At 40.4% G+C, this 13,275-nt stretch overlaps 1 protein-coding gene across 1 annotated transcript in view; it reads right to left on the bottom strand.

Moving 5' to 3' along the window:
- Positions 1–13,275, bottom strand: part of PHEX (phosphate regulating endopeptidase X-linked) — a 213,327-nt gene that overhangs the window by 11,266 nt on the left and 188,786 nt on the right. The window contains exons 18-20 of the mRNA XM_086389324.1: positions 9,974–10,041; positions 7,612–7,742; positions 260–325 (exon numbers count right to left, since the gene is read on the bottom strand). Of these exons, the coding sequence (XP_086245450.1) occupies positions 260–325; positions 7,612–7,742; positions 9,974–10,041 (265 nt within the window). The remainder of the gene's footprint in view (positions 1–259; positions 326–7,611; positions 7,743–9,973; positions 10,042–13,275) is intronic.

Genomic DNA, 13,275 nt, shown 5'->3' with positions numbered 1-13,275 from the left:
TTTAACTACATGAATCTTAATAACAAATATTACTGTTAGGGTGACTTTATTCTCCAAAAAGAAAAAGGAAAGAAATTCAGCTCTACTCATTTAACAGAATATAACAGTCAAAGGGGAAATATAATTCAATTTACAGAAATTCACAGAATTTATAGAAATCTAACTCCTCAAGAAAATGTCTGTAGTGTAAACTGAGGTGCACCCAAATGGTATTTTATAGCTTAATTTGTAAAATCACAGCAAACATCGCAGTGCATACCCTAAAAGCTTGTCGCAGCCCTCCATTATCAGCAATATTTTCTCCCAGTGTCCTCTTCCCCTTCACCTAACAGAAAGAAAAAGAAAAAATAAGAGTGTTTCACAGCCAACCATCATTCAGCAAGAGGCATAAATATGATAGCAAGAAAACACTGCTGTATTTTAAGGAGAAAATTGCATTCAATACATCAGAGGTAGTCATAACATATTGTGAGATGGCAAACGAACCCCAGCAAAGTGCTCCTGAATATAATTTCTATTTTATTATACTACTCATTTCTTTCTCACCCATCTCTCTATTCTCACCAATTTATCCAGCTCCAACAAAATGTTAACATATTCTGAGTGACTCTGGTTTAATGGGGACAAAATAGAAATGTCAACATACAGATTATTTTCTCTGATTAACTAACATAATTTGAGTATTCTTTTTAGTGAGCTTCTGTTTCCAAAAATCTACCATCCATACAGGAATAAGGTTTTAAGACCAACCACTACCATTTTACCTTCAGCAACTTTCATGAAAAATTAAGAAGATAGTTCTCCTGGGGAACAAAAATCCAATAGAAGAAGTGCAGACCACAAGGTCAAGGTTTGCAATATGTATGACAACCAGCCAAGCACAGTGAAGAAATTCTTCCAAACACTTGAAGATTATTTCTTCAACCCTTAAATAGGCGAGGACAAAAAGTATTCTAAACCAAGACAGCCACAAGCCAAACTCCAGCCTCCTGCTTGTTTTTGCACAGGCTGCAGGGCAAGCCTGGGTTTTACATTTTTCAATGGTTTGGAAGAAAATAGAAAGAAGGATAATGTCTCGTGGCATGTGAAAATTATACAAAGTTCAAATTTCAGTGTCTGTAGCTCAACTTCTATGGGAACACAGGCACATTCATTCAAGTGCATGTTGTCTGTGGTTGTCTGCTTCCTACAGTGGCAGAGTTGAGTAGTTGCAACAGACCTTGCAACTCACAAAACCAAAGTTATTTACTGTCCGGCCTTTGACAGAAAGAGTTTGCCAATCCCCATATCAGAGACAAAATAATGCCCTATAATAATAAAGAGGTCTATGTTCTAATCCCTAGAACCTGTGAAAAGATGACTTTCTGCAGCAAAAGTCACATTTAAAATATGATTACATTAAGGATCTTGAGATGGACACATTAGCCTACATTATCCAGGAGAAAGTGAAGTTGTTCAGTCGTGTCCGACTCTTTGTGACCCCATGGACTGTAGCCCACCAGACTCCTCCGTCCGTGGGATTCTCCAGGCAAGAATACTGGAGTGCGTTGCCATTTCCTTCTCCAGGGGATCTTTCCAACCCAGGGATCGAACCCAGGTCTCCTGCATTGCAGGCAGACGCTTTAACCTCTGAGCCACCAGGGAAGCCCAAAGAGTCCAGTGTACTTAATTACAAGGGTCTATATAAATGGAGGAAAAGGAAATTAGGAGAGGGAGTGTGTCAGGGTGATGCCATGTGACAAGACCTGACCAGTCATTGCTGGCTTTGAAGAAGAAAGGGAGCAGGAGCCAAAGAATGTGGGCAGCCTCTAAAAGCTAGAAAAGGCAAGGCAAAAGATTCTCTCCTAAAGCAGCTAGAAAGGAAAGCAGCCCTGCAGACACCTTGACTTGAGCCCACTGAGACCTGAGTCAGAAATACAGAACTGCAAAATAATACATTGGTGCTGCTTCAAGTCACTAAGTTTGTGGTGATTTGTCATAGCAGCAACAGACTAATACACATAGTTCCAAATTTTCAAGCTACAGATCCTACCAACTCTACCAACTCCTTATTTTTAAGATAGCCCAGTCACCTGGGTATCAGGAAATACCCATGAATAAAAACAAATCTTCAGAAAACACTCATCTCTGTAATCACCCAAGATCCTCCTAGCTTCCGTCCCCAAAAGTTAGCACTCCTGCTTTACCCAGCGTCTTTCTTTTACTACAGTCCTATGAGGCAAGCGCTGTTATCACCACCGTTTGCTTAACAAATGAGGAATCTAAGGCTGAGAGTGTGTGTCAAAGGTGTTACCCGGTGCTGCACCAGATCCCCTGTCCCACCAGGAACCCATTCCAGCAACTGCTACAGGCTGAGGAAGATTAAGCTTAGCTTAGGGGAATCCACTCCCCTCAAGCTTGCTGGGAGATGATACCAGTTACTTCTCAGTGTGCAGTGAGAACATTCCAGCCCCTCATCCCAGGCTGAACAATTTCTGTGATGCAACTCATGCTCCAGAATCCTCTAAGGGATGAGACTGAGGCTAAACTTCTGAAACCAGCATGTTTTCCTCATCATTTTACAGGTTTCTCCTGAAACTATTTCTGTGGCTGACTCCTTTATCTAAGAAACCCCTTCTCAGGCTCTGTTCTAATGGACCTGACCTAAGAGGGATGCAGTGAACTCACATTTCACAGGGATTCGAACTCAAGTAATCTCTGCCCAGAGCCTTTGCTCCATAATATGTAACCTTCTCAAGTCTTAACTCCTTTTGATTCTACTGCTTCTGTTTCTAACCACTCATGCTCAAATTGAATCTCCTTCCTTGTTCCTCTAAGCTTTTCTTTTAGAGGTCTGAGGAGTAGTTTTACCCCTCAGGCTCCTCCCACTCTTGACCACCTCAGTAGAACATATGACCTCAAGTTTGCCTCTCAGGACTCATCGGCTGCTAAGAGCCTGTTTCTCAGATGCTCCACTGGAGCTCCCCCCAGTCCACAGCAAAGAATAACTCAGGCACAGAGGACTGGCCTCCACAGATGAAGCTAGAAAAATACAGCATGGTCCTTTATATCCACAAAGGAAGCCATCCCTTCTCCTCAGGGAATGAGACCGAAGCCGTTTTCTGATGGTTGGATGGATTTATGCTGAGACAGGCATGCCCTTTCTAGCGTCCTTGTTGCAAAGGTACACATTTGTCAGAATTCAGTTTTGGTATCTGACGCTTTGGCCAAAATGGATGTTGTAGAACAGTCCCTGCCCAACACATCACGCAGGTTTCAAATAACGTAAAGTAAGAGAATGATATGGGAAGAAGAGTAGGGGTTTTGGAGTCATACCAGTGTAAGCTCTAATGTAGATTCTACCATGGGTTTTAATCTCTTTGAGCCTCAGTTTCCTCGTATGTAAAATAGCCTAGTAATATGAACACCTCTCAAACCATTATGAGGATGAAATTCGTTCCAAGTGTAAAGTCTAATCCCCATGCCTGTATATAATAATCACCAGGAAATATGCATTCCCTTCCTCCAAGAAAATTGCTCTTCTACTGTTTGTTTGTTTGTTTGTTTTTTTAGCCACTATTGTTTGTTCTCCCCTGGGATGGTGTACCTACGAGTATGTCACAAAGCATTAGGAATATTAAGCATGATTCATTGAGTGCTTATTGCACAGCAGGCATTGTGCCAGTGCTTTACATTACCTCAGTTATTTAATTCTTATGACAAGCGAATAAAGAGTTAAAAAATAGCTACCCGTTTCACAGATGAAGTCTCTGAGACACTGGAATGTTAAATAATTTGCCTAAGTTAAAAAAAACTTACAATCTGCGATTGGTTGAACCAAAATATGGACCTGTGTCTGACTCTAGAATCCTTCCCCTGTGCTTTTTTTTTTTTTTAATTTCGAGAATACTTTGCTAGTTTTCTAGATGGATTTTCACAATGTGATAACCCCTGAATTGAAAACAGAAACACAAAAGTATCTGTTTTAGGTCTTCCCATGACATTGTTGTAGACATTTTAAAAATACATGGGCAGAGAAATGGCTTTCCAGGGCACTGACGAAGCAGCTAGAGATATAGACTCAAGGATACAGACTCTGCTCTCATGTCCCAGATAAGGAGTGGTCTCCCTTGTGCTGTACATAGATCAAGAACCAGCAGAACCAACTCAGCGTTTATAAACATTCCCTTTAAAAGTGCATGGATTTTTTACCTGAATTCTTCTGGAGTGGTGAAATATAGCTCAGCAGACTAGACTTGAGGCATAGTGAGGTTTCAGGTGCTGTCCCAGCCCCAGGAAGTTATTGGGTAGAGGACATGCTTGACTGATGGACCAAGAGACTCTAGAGAAACCCTGTGTAGACACATCCATCTACCCTGGTTTTGCGGGGTCTCCTGCTTTTCTTAGGTGCTGTGCCCTTGACTAGACAAATTAGGAGCACACAGTTTTCACAGCGTTTTAGAGGAAGATCTTCATGCAGACCCATAACCTACCAACAATTCTTCATTACTGGTCTCATTGTCAAATACAGTGAGAGAAATCTGTGACTTATAATTATGAAAGCAGGGACAGAAAATGCAACTGGAAAACTACAAGAAAAAAAAAAACTAATAGTGGGGGAAGGGAATGAAAGCTAACCTGATCAAACCAGCAAAATAAGAAAAGGAAAAAGAAGTAATAAACAATGTATAGGAGATAAACTATACAGAGAAAACTGTAAAATTGCATTTGAAAGCCTGGAACAAAAACCAAATAGATGGAAAGATATACCACATACTTGAACAACAGGACTATGACAGAAATGCCAATTACATACATTTAATGTGATTTAACTTAGAATCTTGGGCTTCCCACGTGGTGCTAGTAGTAAAGAAGACATATGCCAATGGAGGAGACACAAGAAACATGGGTTTGATCCTTGGGTCAGGAAGATCCCCTGGGAGGAGGGCATGGCAACCCACTCCAGTATTTTTGTCTGGAGAATCCCACAGACAGAGGAGACTGGCGGGCTACAGTCCATGCGGTCTCAAAGAGTTGGACACACAACTGAAGCAACTTAGCACGCATGCACACAACTTAGAATCATAATGGGATTTTCTTGGGGAGTGGGTAAAGAGTGGGTAAAAGGATCCTGGAATTTATACAGAGGTATATTTGCCTGAGAATGGCCAACCACATAAAAGAACAGTGAGGGAGAGCTTGTATTGGCAGATACCAGAAAAATCCATACAGCCACAGTAAAAATGCACTGGTACAGAAATCAACAAGTAGATCAGTGGACTAGAATATATAAACCAGAAATTTATCTCAGTATATATGAGATTCTAGTATTTCACGAATATTCAATTCAGTAAGGAAAAAAAAAACACATATTTTAGTCAGTGATACTGGATCAATTTATCCTTTTGGAAGAAGATAAAAGTGAACTTTCATATTAAACTCCATAGCAAAATAAGTTGCACATGCATGAATATTTAAATGCAAAATGACAAAACAATAAAAAAAAAAATCCTTCCCAGTAAAGCTGCTGCTGCTACTGCTAAGTCGCTTCAGTCATGTCCGACTCTGTGCGACCCCAGAGACGGCAGCCCACCAGGCTCCCCCGTCCCTGGGATTCTCCAGGCAAGAACACTGGAGTGGGTTTCCATTTCCTTCTCCAATGCATGAAAGTGAAAAGTGAAAGTGAAGTTGCTCAGTCATGTCCGACCCTCAGCGACCCCATGGACTCCAGCCTACCAGGCTCCTCCATCCATGGGATTTTCCAGGCAAGAGTACTGGAGTGGGGTGCCATTGCCTTCTCCATCCCAGTAAAGCTAGGAGACTTCATATATGATATAGAATGGAAATGCATAAAAAAGAGGCATCTTTTGACTCTATGGAAATATTTAAATTTTGTTTGTCAAAAAATACCATATACAAAGTACAATGGATGAGAAATATATTGAGGGGGAAATACTATAATATGAATGACATAAAACTTTAACATCTATAATATTTTTTAAAGTTCTCATAAATTGACAAGAAAATAATACATAAATGTTTCTCCACATATCACTGGTAGAAATGTGAAATATTATAGCTTCTTAGGAACAGTAGGAAACTATCCTATAGGGCAAAAAAAAAAAAAGAATATACACATAATAAGAGTATTTACTGCCACAGTATTTATTATGGAGAAATAACTGGAGACACAGTGTAACCCTTCAACAGGACATCAGTCAGCTGTGTTAGACTAGGGGTCCCCAACCTCTGGGATCTAATGCCTGATGATCTGAGGTGAAGCTGATGTAATAATAATAGAAACAAAGTACACAATAAATGTAACGCACATGAATCACCCCAAAACCATGTCCCCCACCCCATCCAAGGAAAAACTCTCTACCTTGACACTAGTCCCTCATTCCCAAAAGGTTGGATGCTGCTGTGTTAAGAGTCCATTCACACCATGGACTTTTAGGCAGCCACTAAAAACAATGAAGTAAAGGCAGGTGCGTGGTGTACACACATGTGTATGTGTGTGTGTGTGTGCATCTCCACGTGAGCATGGGGAAAAAGTGTATCAAGGTTATTGAGATGGATTATAGGTGGGGAAGATAAAAGCGATGAGAGGGAAAGGGGAAGGCGGTAGAGGTGAAGACAGAAAAGGAAAGGAACAATATTTCACACAGAAAAAGCATGTATAAAATCACATTGTCTTTATAAGAATGCATATAAGTATATATAAGAGAAAATCAACATTTTAAAAGTTTTTTTTTTTTTTGCTCCAACTTCTTTATCTAAGAGCTCTTAACCAATTCAGAGTTATTAATTCAAATTGTGGCATGTCAATGAGAGTTTGCTGTATGGCTCAGGAAACTCAAAGGGGGGCTCTGTATCAACCTAGAGAGGTGGGATGGAGAGGGAGATGGGAGGGAGTTTCAAAAGGGAGGGGATATACGTATAGCTATGACTGATTCATGCTGAGGTTTCACAGAAAACAGCAAAATTCTGTAAGGTAGTTATCGTTCAATAAAAAATAGACAAATTTAAAAATTAAAACAAAATTGTGGCATGTGTGCTCAGTCGTGTCCAACTCTTTGAGACCCCTTGGACTGTAGCCCACCAGGCTCCTCTGTCCATGGGGATTCTCCAGGCAAGAATACTGGAGTGGGTTGCCATGCCCTCTTTAAACTGGTGATTTTTTTTTTTCAATGAATTAAAGCTAAGCAGTAGTTTGGAAAGAAATCTTTCTAATGATACACAATTCATATTTTTGAGATATTTATTGTTTATCTTTGCTACACAGTTTTCTATACTAATCTGAATCTAGGAGAATAGACTAATGCTTAGGCCTATAATTCTCAAACTGTAGCTTCTATCAGAATCACCAGAAGGCTTATGAGAAGACAAAACGCTTGACTACCAGGCTCCACCCTCCCACCTACCCCTACACCCCCACTCCCCAACTCCAAGATTCTGAGTCAGTAGGTCTGAATTAAGACTAAAGAATTTGTATTCCTGACAAGTTCCCCAGGGAGTCTGACACTGTTGACCTGGGAAATACATTTTGAGTACCAATGCTCGAAAGCAAGCTAGTGTCTACATGAGGAAAAATGACTCACAGCATGTCCCCTCCACTGCAGTTGTACTCACATTTAAGCCAGCTTTCTTCCAATAATAGTTGCTATACTGGTTAATCATGCACTTTGTTTTTTCCTTAAACTTTTCTTCTGAATCCATAGACCACCAAGGATCCAGGTTTCCATTTTTATCATATTTTCGACCTGGCCAAAAGGAAAGTTAAAATATATTTGCATTATTTATGGAAACAAATAAATTTCTGCACCTTCCCTTTCCTTCACTTCAACAAGCCTTGAAAACACAGTCATGGACCACTCCTGGAAGCACTTCCTGCTTTCTCTCCAGTGTCACAGGTTAATTAATTATAAAAAGTAAAGAAAGGAGAAAAAGGTCTGAGGAAGTTCTTTACTTCTAAGCAACCAAGGATACTTTAAGGTTTATCAACTTATGGCATGTACCATTCTTGACCAATCTCAGATTGTTTCTACCTGCTCTGACCTCAAATATTCTCTAAATTATGAAATGAAATGGCTGCCTTCAGAAAGCCCATGAAAGGAGTCAAAGCACCACTGCCTGTGAAATTCCAAATGATCCATAGGAACAGCCTCAGTGAGTCACTCACACCCTGCGACCACAGCCCCTGACTCAGCGCTAAAAGGACTGTGTTTCCTCCAAGTTGCCAGCAGCCAAGAGACATATAAAACCTCTCTTATGAATCATTCCACAGCCATCAGTGTAGATGGAAGGCCCATCTGTCCTGCTCTGACAAGGAAGGTTGCTCTAAAAAGAGAACTTGAAACAAGAATGGAAATCTCCAAAACACAATGGAAATAAAGATGAGTTATACATGCTTTTTTGCTACAGGTTCATTGTTCATTTTCCCTGTATCCCTCAAAAAAAAAAAAAAACACAACAACAACTCTAGGTGTATCTGGACTATCTCCTATACTCAAGGTTGTTATTGGTTTAAATTTAATTGCACAGAGAACTTCTCACTGAGCTTAGAAGAAAGTCCCCAAAGCAAAGGTGTTGAGGAAAATGACCCAGAGCTCTTCAGCAAGGCTGCATGCCACTACCACCCCGATCCCCCCACCCCTGGAGAGCTCCAAGTCACTGTCCTTGACCTGCTAACCAAGCAATCATTAAATAGTTACTGTGCGATGCACTCTTCTAAGTACTGGTTACAGAATGAAATGCCATCTTTAGATTCTGTCCAAAAGGCTGCCAGAAGATTCTGAGGGACAACTATACTGAAGTTTCCCAGGGAAAAAAAAAAAGCCTAGAACCAAGAGACCACTACTGGCTTTTGTTTCTTAGCTAAGAATCTCCTCTCAGATAACCCAAATGCAGCTCAGGGGATTCAGGTGACTCCCAGGCAGCTACATTTCAGCAGGGAGGGGTGGCAAGGGGAGCAAAAAAACTCCAGTGATTAAGGAAAGGCTGGCTGCTGGGAGTAAAGAATTATCCAGAAGGAGAGGAACCGAAAGGGTCTCTGGCCCTGGGGTAGACATCCAGGAAAGGATGTTGGAGATCTCACAGATATGGAAGAAAGAAGTCCCTCTAAACAGGGTTGCCTTGGGCTAGGCAGTTCCTGAGCCTGCTCTGTATATCACTGTGTGCCAGGCTCTCTCTGTCCACGGAATTCTCCAGGCAAGAATATTGGAGTGGGTTGCCATTTCCTTCTCCAGGCGATCTTCCCAACCCAGGGATCGAACCCACATCTCCTGCTTGGCAGGTGGATTCTTTAACACTGAGCCACCTGGTAAGCCCAAAGGAGAAAGGAGTTCTGATTTAAAATGATGACTTTCAAAGGGCAGTCATTTGTTTCGTTTGTGCAATACTCTGCTCTTTTTGCTTATATGTCATCAAGATACATACCATACTCTATATTATGTATTATCAGGAAAACATAGCCTTTCTAAAAGAAATTCTGAATACATGACAGCATAGAGGAAAACTGAGATTCAACACTGCATAAATCTTGAAATAGTGTAAAGGAATCAGTTAGCCAAGTTTCAAGAATCCTAACTGACTGAGTCCTAACTCGGCAGCATGTATAATCATCTTCAGAGCAAAGCTCACACCTCTGGGGAGAGCATCTCAAAATGGTGAATAAAGAAAGGAAGAGAAGCTATAAAGTCATTCCTATAACTACTGTGGCAGCTACAGCAATTCAGATCTAAATGCAAAACTAATTTCACTGAAATTACAAGGTCTGCTTTAATGCTACCCCATCTCCAACAGGAACAATTATTTATTTATTGCAAGCTAATACAACAAGACATGGGGGGAAGTTTTCAATCAGCAATTATACTGCTTTGGATAATCTTCAATCTAAGATGATGCCACTCTCCAAAGATAATAGCAACAATTAACATCCATATCATCAACATGACCATAAAAGCATCAGCTTATACAGTGAATCGGTACTTACCATTATTATCAAATCCATGTGTAAATTCATGTCCAACAATTACTCCTATAGCACCATAACTCAGAGATCTATGGCATAAATATATAAATGAGCTAAAATTATAAGCATGAATGTCAGAGCATAATTCTTTATTTTTTTTTCAATGAAAAGCCAAGACAATTCGTTTTCTACTAACCACATCCACAAAATTATAATGAGAGAAAAAAGTAAACACATCCTTGTCATTGAAATAGACAAAGAAACTATAATTTCTAATGGTGTCACTATGAGCATATATGAGCCTTAGTTTCTACCCAGTGAAATCAGGGATATGAAAGTGATGGTTTCTAAAGTCCCTTTCAGCCCTAAGGCTTCTGTGGGTATATATGCACTCTAACTGCAGTTTATATTTATAAACACCCAAAGCAGTAGCAGATTTTGAAAAGATCCTGTCAATAAACATACTGTTTATTTTTCATCTGTGAACCTGCTGAAAATTGTTTTCCAAATGTAGACATAAAACAGGAATAGAATAGAGATTAAAAGGGATCACCCTGCTTTGGAAGGTAGTCACATTCCTCTGCTTCTGTGACAGACAAATTCACAGGTGGACAGCAAAGACTATGAAGCCTGAACCAGATTTGGAAAAGGTGTTAGAGTATTTCTGTTCACCTACAAAGGTGAATGCTGACAATTCCACACACCCTGAATGCGTGTGCTCCTCCTCCCACCAAGAGTTAATCTATTTCCCTCCCGCTTGAAACTGGATGGGCCTCGGGACTTGCTGTGGCCACCAGAATGCAGTGCGAGGGGCCAGGTGTGAGTTCTGGGCTGAGGCCTTACAGCTTCCATTTGTGTGCCCTCTTGGAAGTCAGTTGCAATGTAAAGAAGTTGGAGTAATGAGCTGGAGATGCCAAGTGAAGCAAGTGAGAGATGCCAAACGTTGAGAGACATCTAAAGGACGAGAGGAGCCCAGCCATTCGAGCCAGCCCAACCATGGCACCAGACATGTGAGTGAAGTCATCTTAGATCCCATGGCCCCAGTCGAGCTGCTGAGCCAATACTACACGGAGCAGAAATAAGCTGTCTTGACTGGAGTACTGCCCCAACTGCAGAATCAGGAGCTAACAGTGGTGGCACTTTGTTACATAGCAATAGGTAACTAAAAGAAAACACATAAATGATGTATCAGGAAATCAGTAAGGGGGTTTCCCTATGTATATGTCTGGGATCTTCTCTTTCAACTAAAAGTTCCCTGAAGACAAAACCCTTATCTACTTGATTGCTGCTAAATTCTCTGGACTTAGGACACTGTAAATGAGTAACAATGATTTAACTAACTGATTAATTTGACCATTTCTTGCAAGTGACAGATCAATATGTTACTTATTTTAGTCATTCAATGTGCGCATGAGGATTATAGACAACTTTAAATCCTTGTTATAAAGATTCTTCCTGAGATTTGTAATTATACACAAATATTTCACAGTTGATTCCTGACATGCAACATCAAAATCACCCAGCACTAGATAGGACCTATAAGTGGAAGGAACAAGAAATTTGAAGCAACATGTTATTACAGGACATAATGATCCTTAACATGCTAATTGCTTGTCACAACTATACCCAAGGAAGTGCTGCAAGATTTAATTTTTCCCCTTGGTGGCAATTCCTTCCTTTGTTATTTCTTTCCTGCAAGGTAATTTGCATTTGAAAAAAATGCTTTCCTACTGTTTTTCCATCATTGCAAACCTTCATTAAAGAAGTGAGAGTAAAACGATGCATTTCAATCATAGAGCTATGAGAGCAGGGTGGGACAAACTTGTAATTCTACATAGAGCTAATTTTTGCAGCAGTAGCTCTCACTATGCAGCCTGTAACATTTCGCTTTTCTAGGACTCTTAGCTCCAAGAATAGTACTCAGTCCTCTACAAGCCTCAGTCAATGCTGTTGACTGGATGAATTTAAGGGATGAACCACGGGGGCTTATAGCAACTGCTCTGCAATAAATGTCCCTTAAGAGGGAGACCTGGTGTGCTGCGATTCATGGGGTCGCAAAGAGTCGGACACGACTGAGCGACTGAACTGACTGAACTGAACTGACTAAGAGGGACTGCTCCAAAGAGCTTCCTATTCACAAAGGGTAATAGAGAATTCAGAAAATGATTGAATCATTGTAAGTTTCAATTCTCAGTTACATAATCACAATCCTTTGGACAAGAGACAAAAAGTAAAAGTAATTTTAGATGACTAAGCCTGACAATGATAATGTTTCATAACACTAAATTTGCATCTTTCATTTTATCAATGGACATTATTTAAATTAGCATGTCATAAAAATAAATTAATAAATTCGTATGCCTTTTAAAATGTGACTGGCTGGCCAGAAACAAGAAGACTCCTGCAGAGAAAATCTAGCCTTCCAAAAATAAAATGAAAAAGATGACAATTTTTCCACCCACTCAGTTTCTCTTTTGTTCTTACCACCCAATGGGTTGCACATATGCACAGGATTTGCTGTCAACAACAAAGCAACTGTGATCTCACTCTGTCATCAAGCAAAGGCTACTCTAGGTCTGGTGTGGAAATTCATAAAAATCTCAGAGTTACAAGCAGCTTTAAGGTCATCTAGTTCAATTCCTTAGCAGAGGCATAGGTCCCCTCTACAAAAAACCCATTAAAATGATCCTAAGAATTCTCTTCTTAGGTGTGTCCGATAACCAGGAGCTCACCCCCTTCTGAGGCGGCCCATTCCCTCTTTGAGTAGTTCTAGATAAAACAGCGCTCCCTAATGCTGACCTGGAATCTCTCTCCTATCTATTGGTCTGGTGGAGTGGTACAAGGTGTTCTAGCTGAATACCCTCTGACCTCCCCAAATTTACTAAATGATTTTGCCACACTTTCTTTCAAAAACGTGAAGACCCTTACGAGGTTATCCCTCAAGTACTCTCTTCTCAAGTTCTTTTAACTCTTTCTCTTCAGTCATGAATTTGAGGCCAGCAATTTCCAAAACACAGGAAAAAGGGAGGTTAGGAACTCTGAATTAAACACCTTTAGATAGAATTTTCTTGCAGAACTTCTTGGGAATTTCTATACTGCTAAGTACTGTGATTCTCCAAAAGAAAGGGAAGGGAAGGACGATTCACCTCCATTACTACTTCATGGGACACACACTTTGGAATATGCTGTCCTAGGCCATTTAAAATCCTGATTTTTTTCTCTGGAAACAATTCAGCTTGTTGATATCACCACAGTTAGACACAACACTCATGAGGGGGCTAAGCTCACCAGTGTGAGGAGCGGGAATACCCACTCATTGGATC

The sequence above is a fragment of the Bos grunniens genome, chromosome X, assembly GCF_055505025.1.
Source record: "Bos grunniens cultivar Pamir isolate PY7600 chromosome X, Bosgru_T2T1.0, whole genome shotgun sequence".
NCBI classification, from domain to species: Eukaryota; Metazoa; Chordata; class Mammalia; order Artiodactyla; family Bovidae; genus Bos; species Bos grunniens.
The sequence above is the reverse complement of the archived record's forward strand: the minus strand, read 5'-3'. Positions and strand labels throughout refer to the sequence as shown.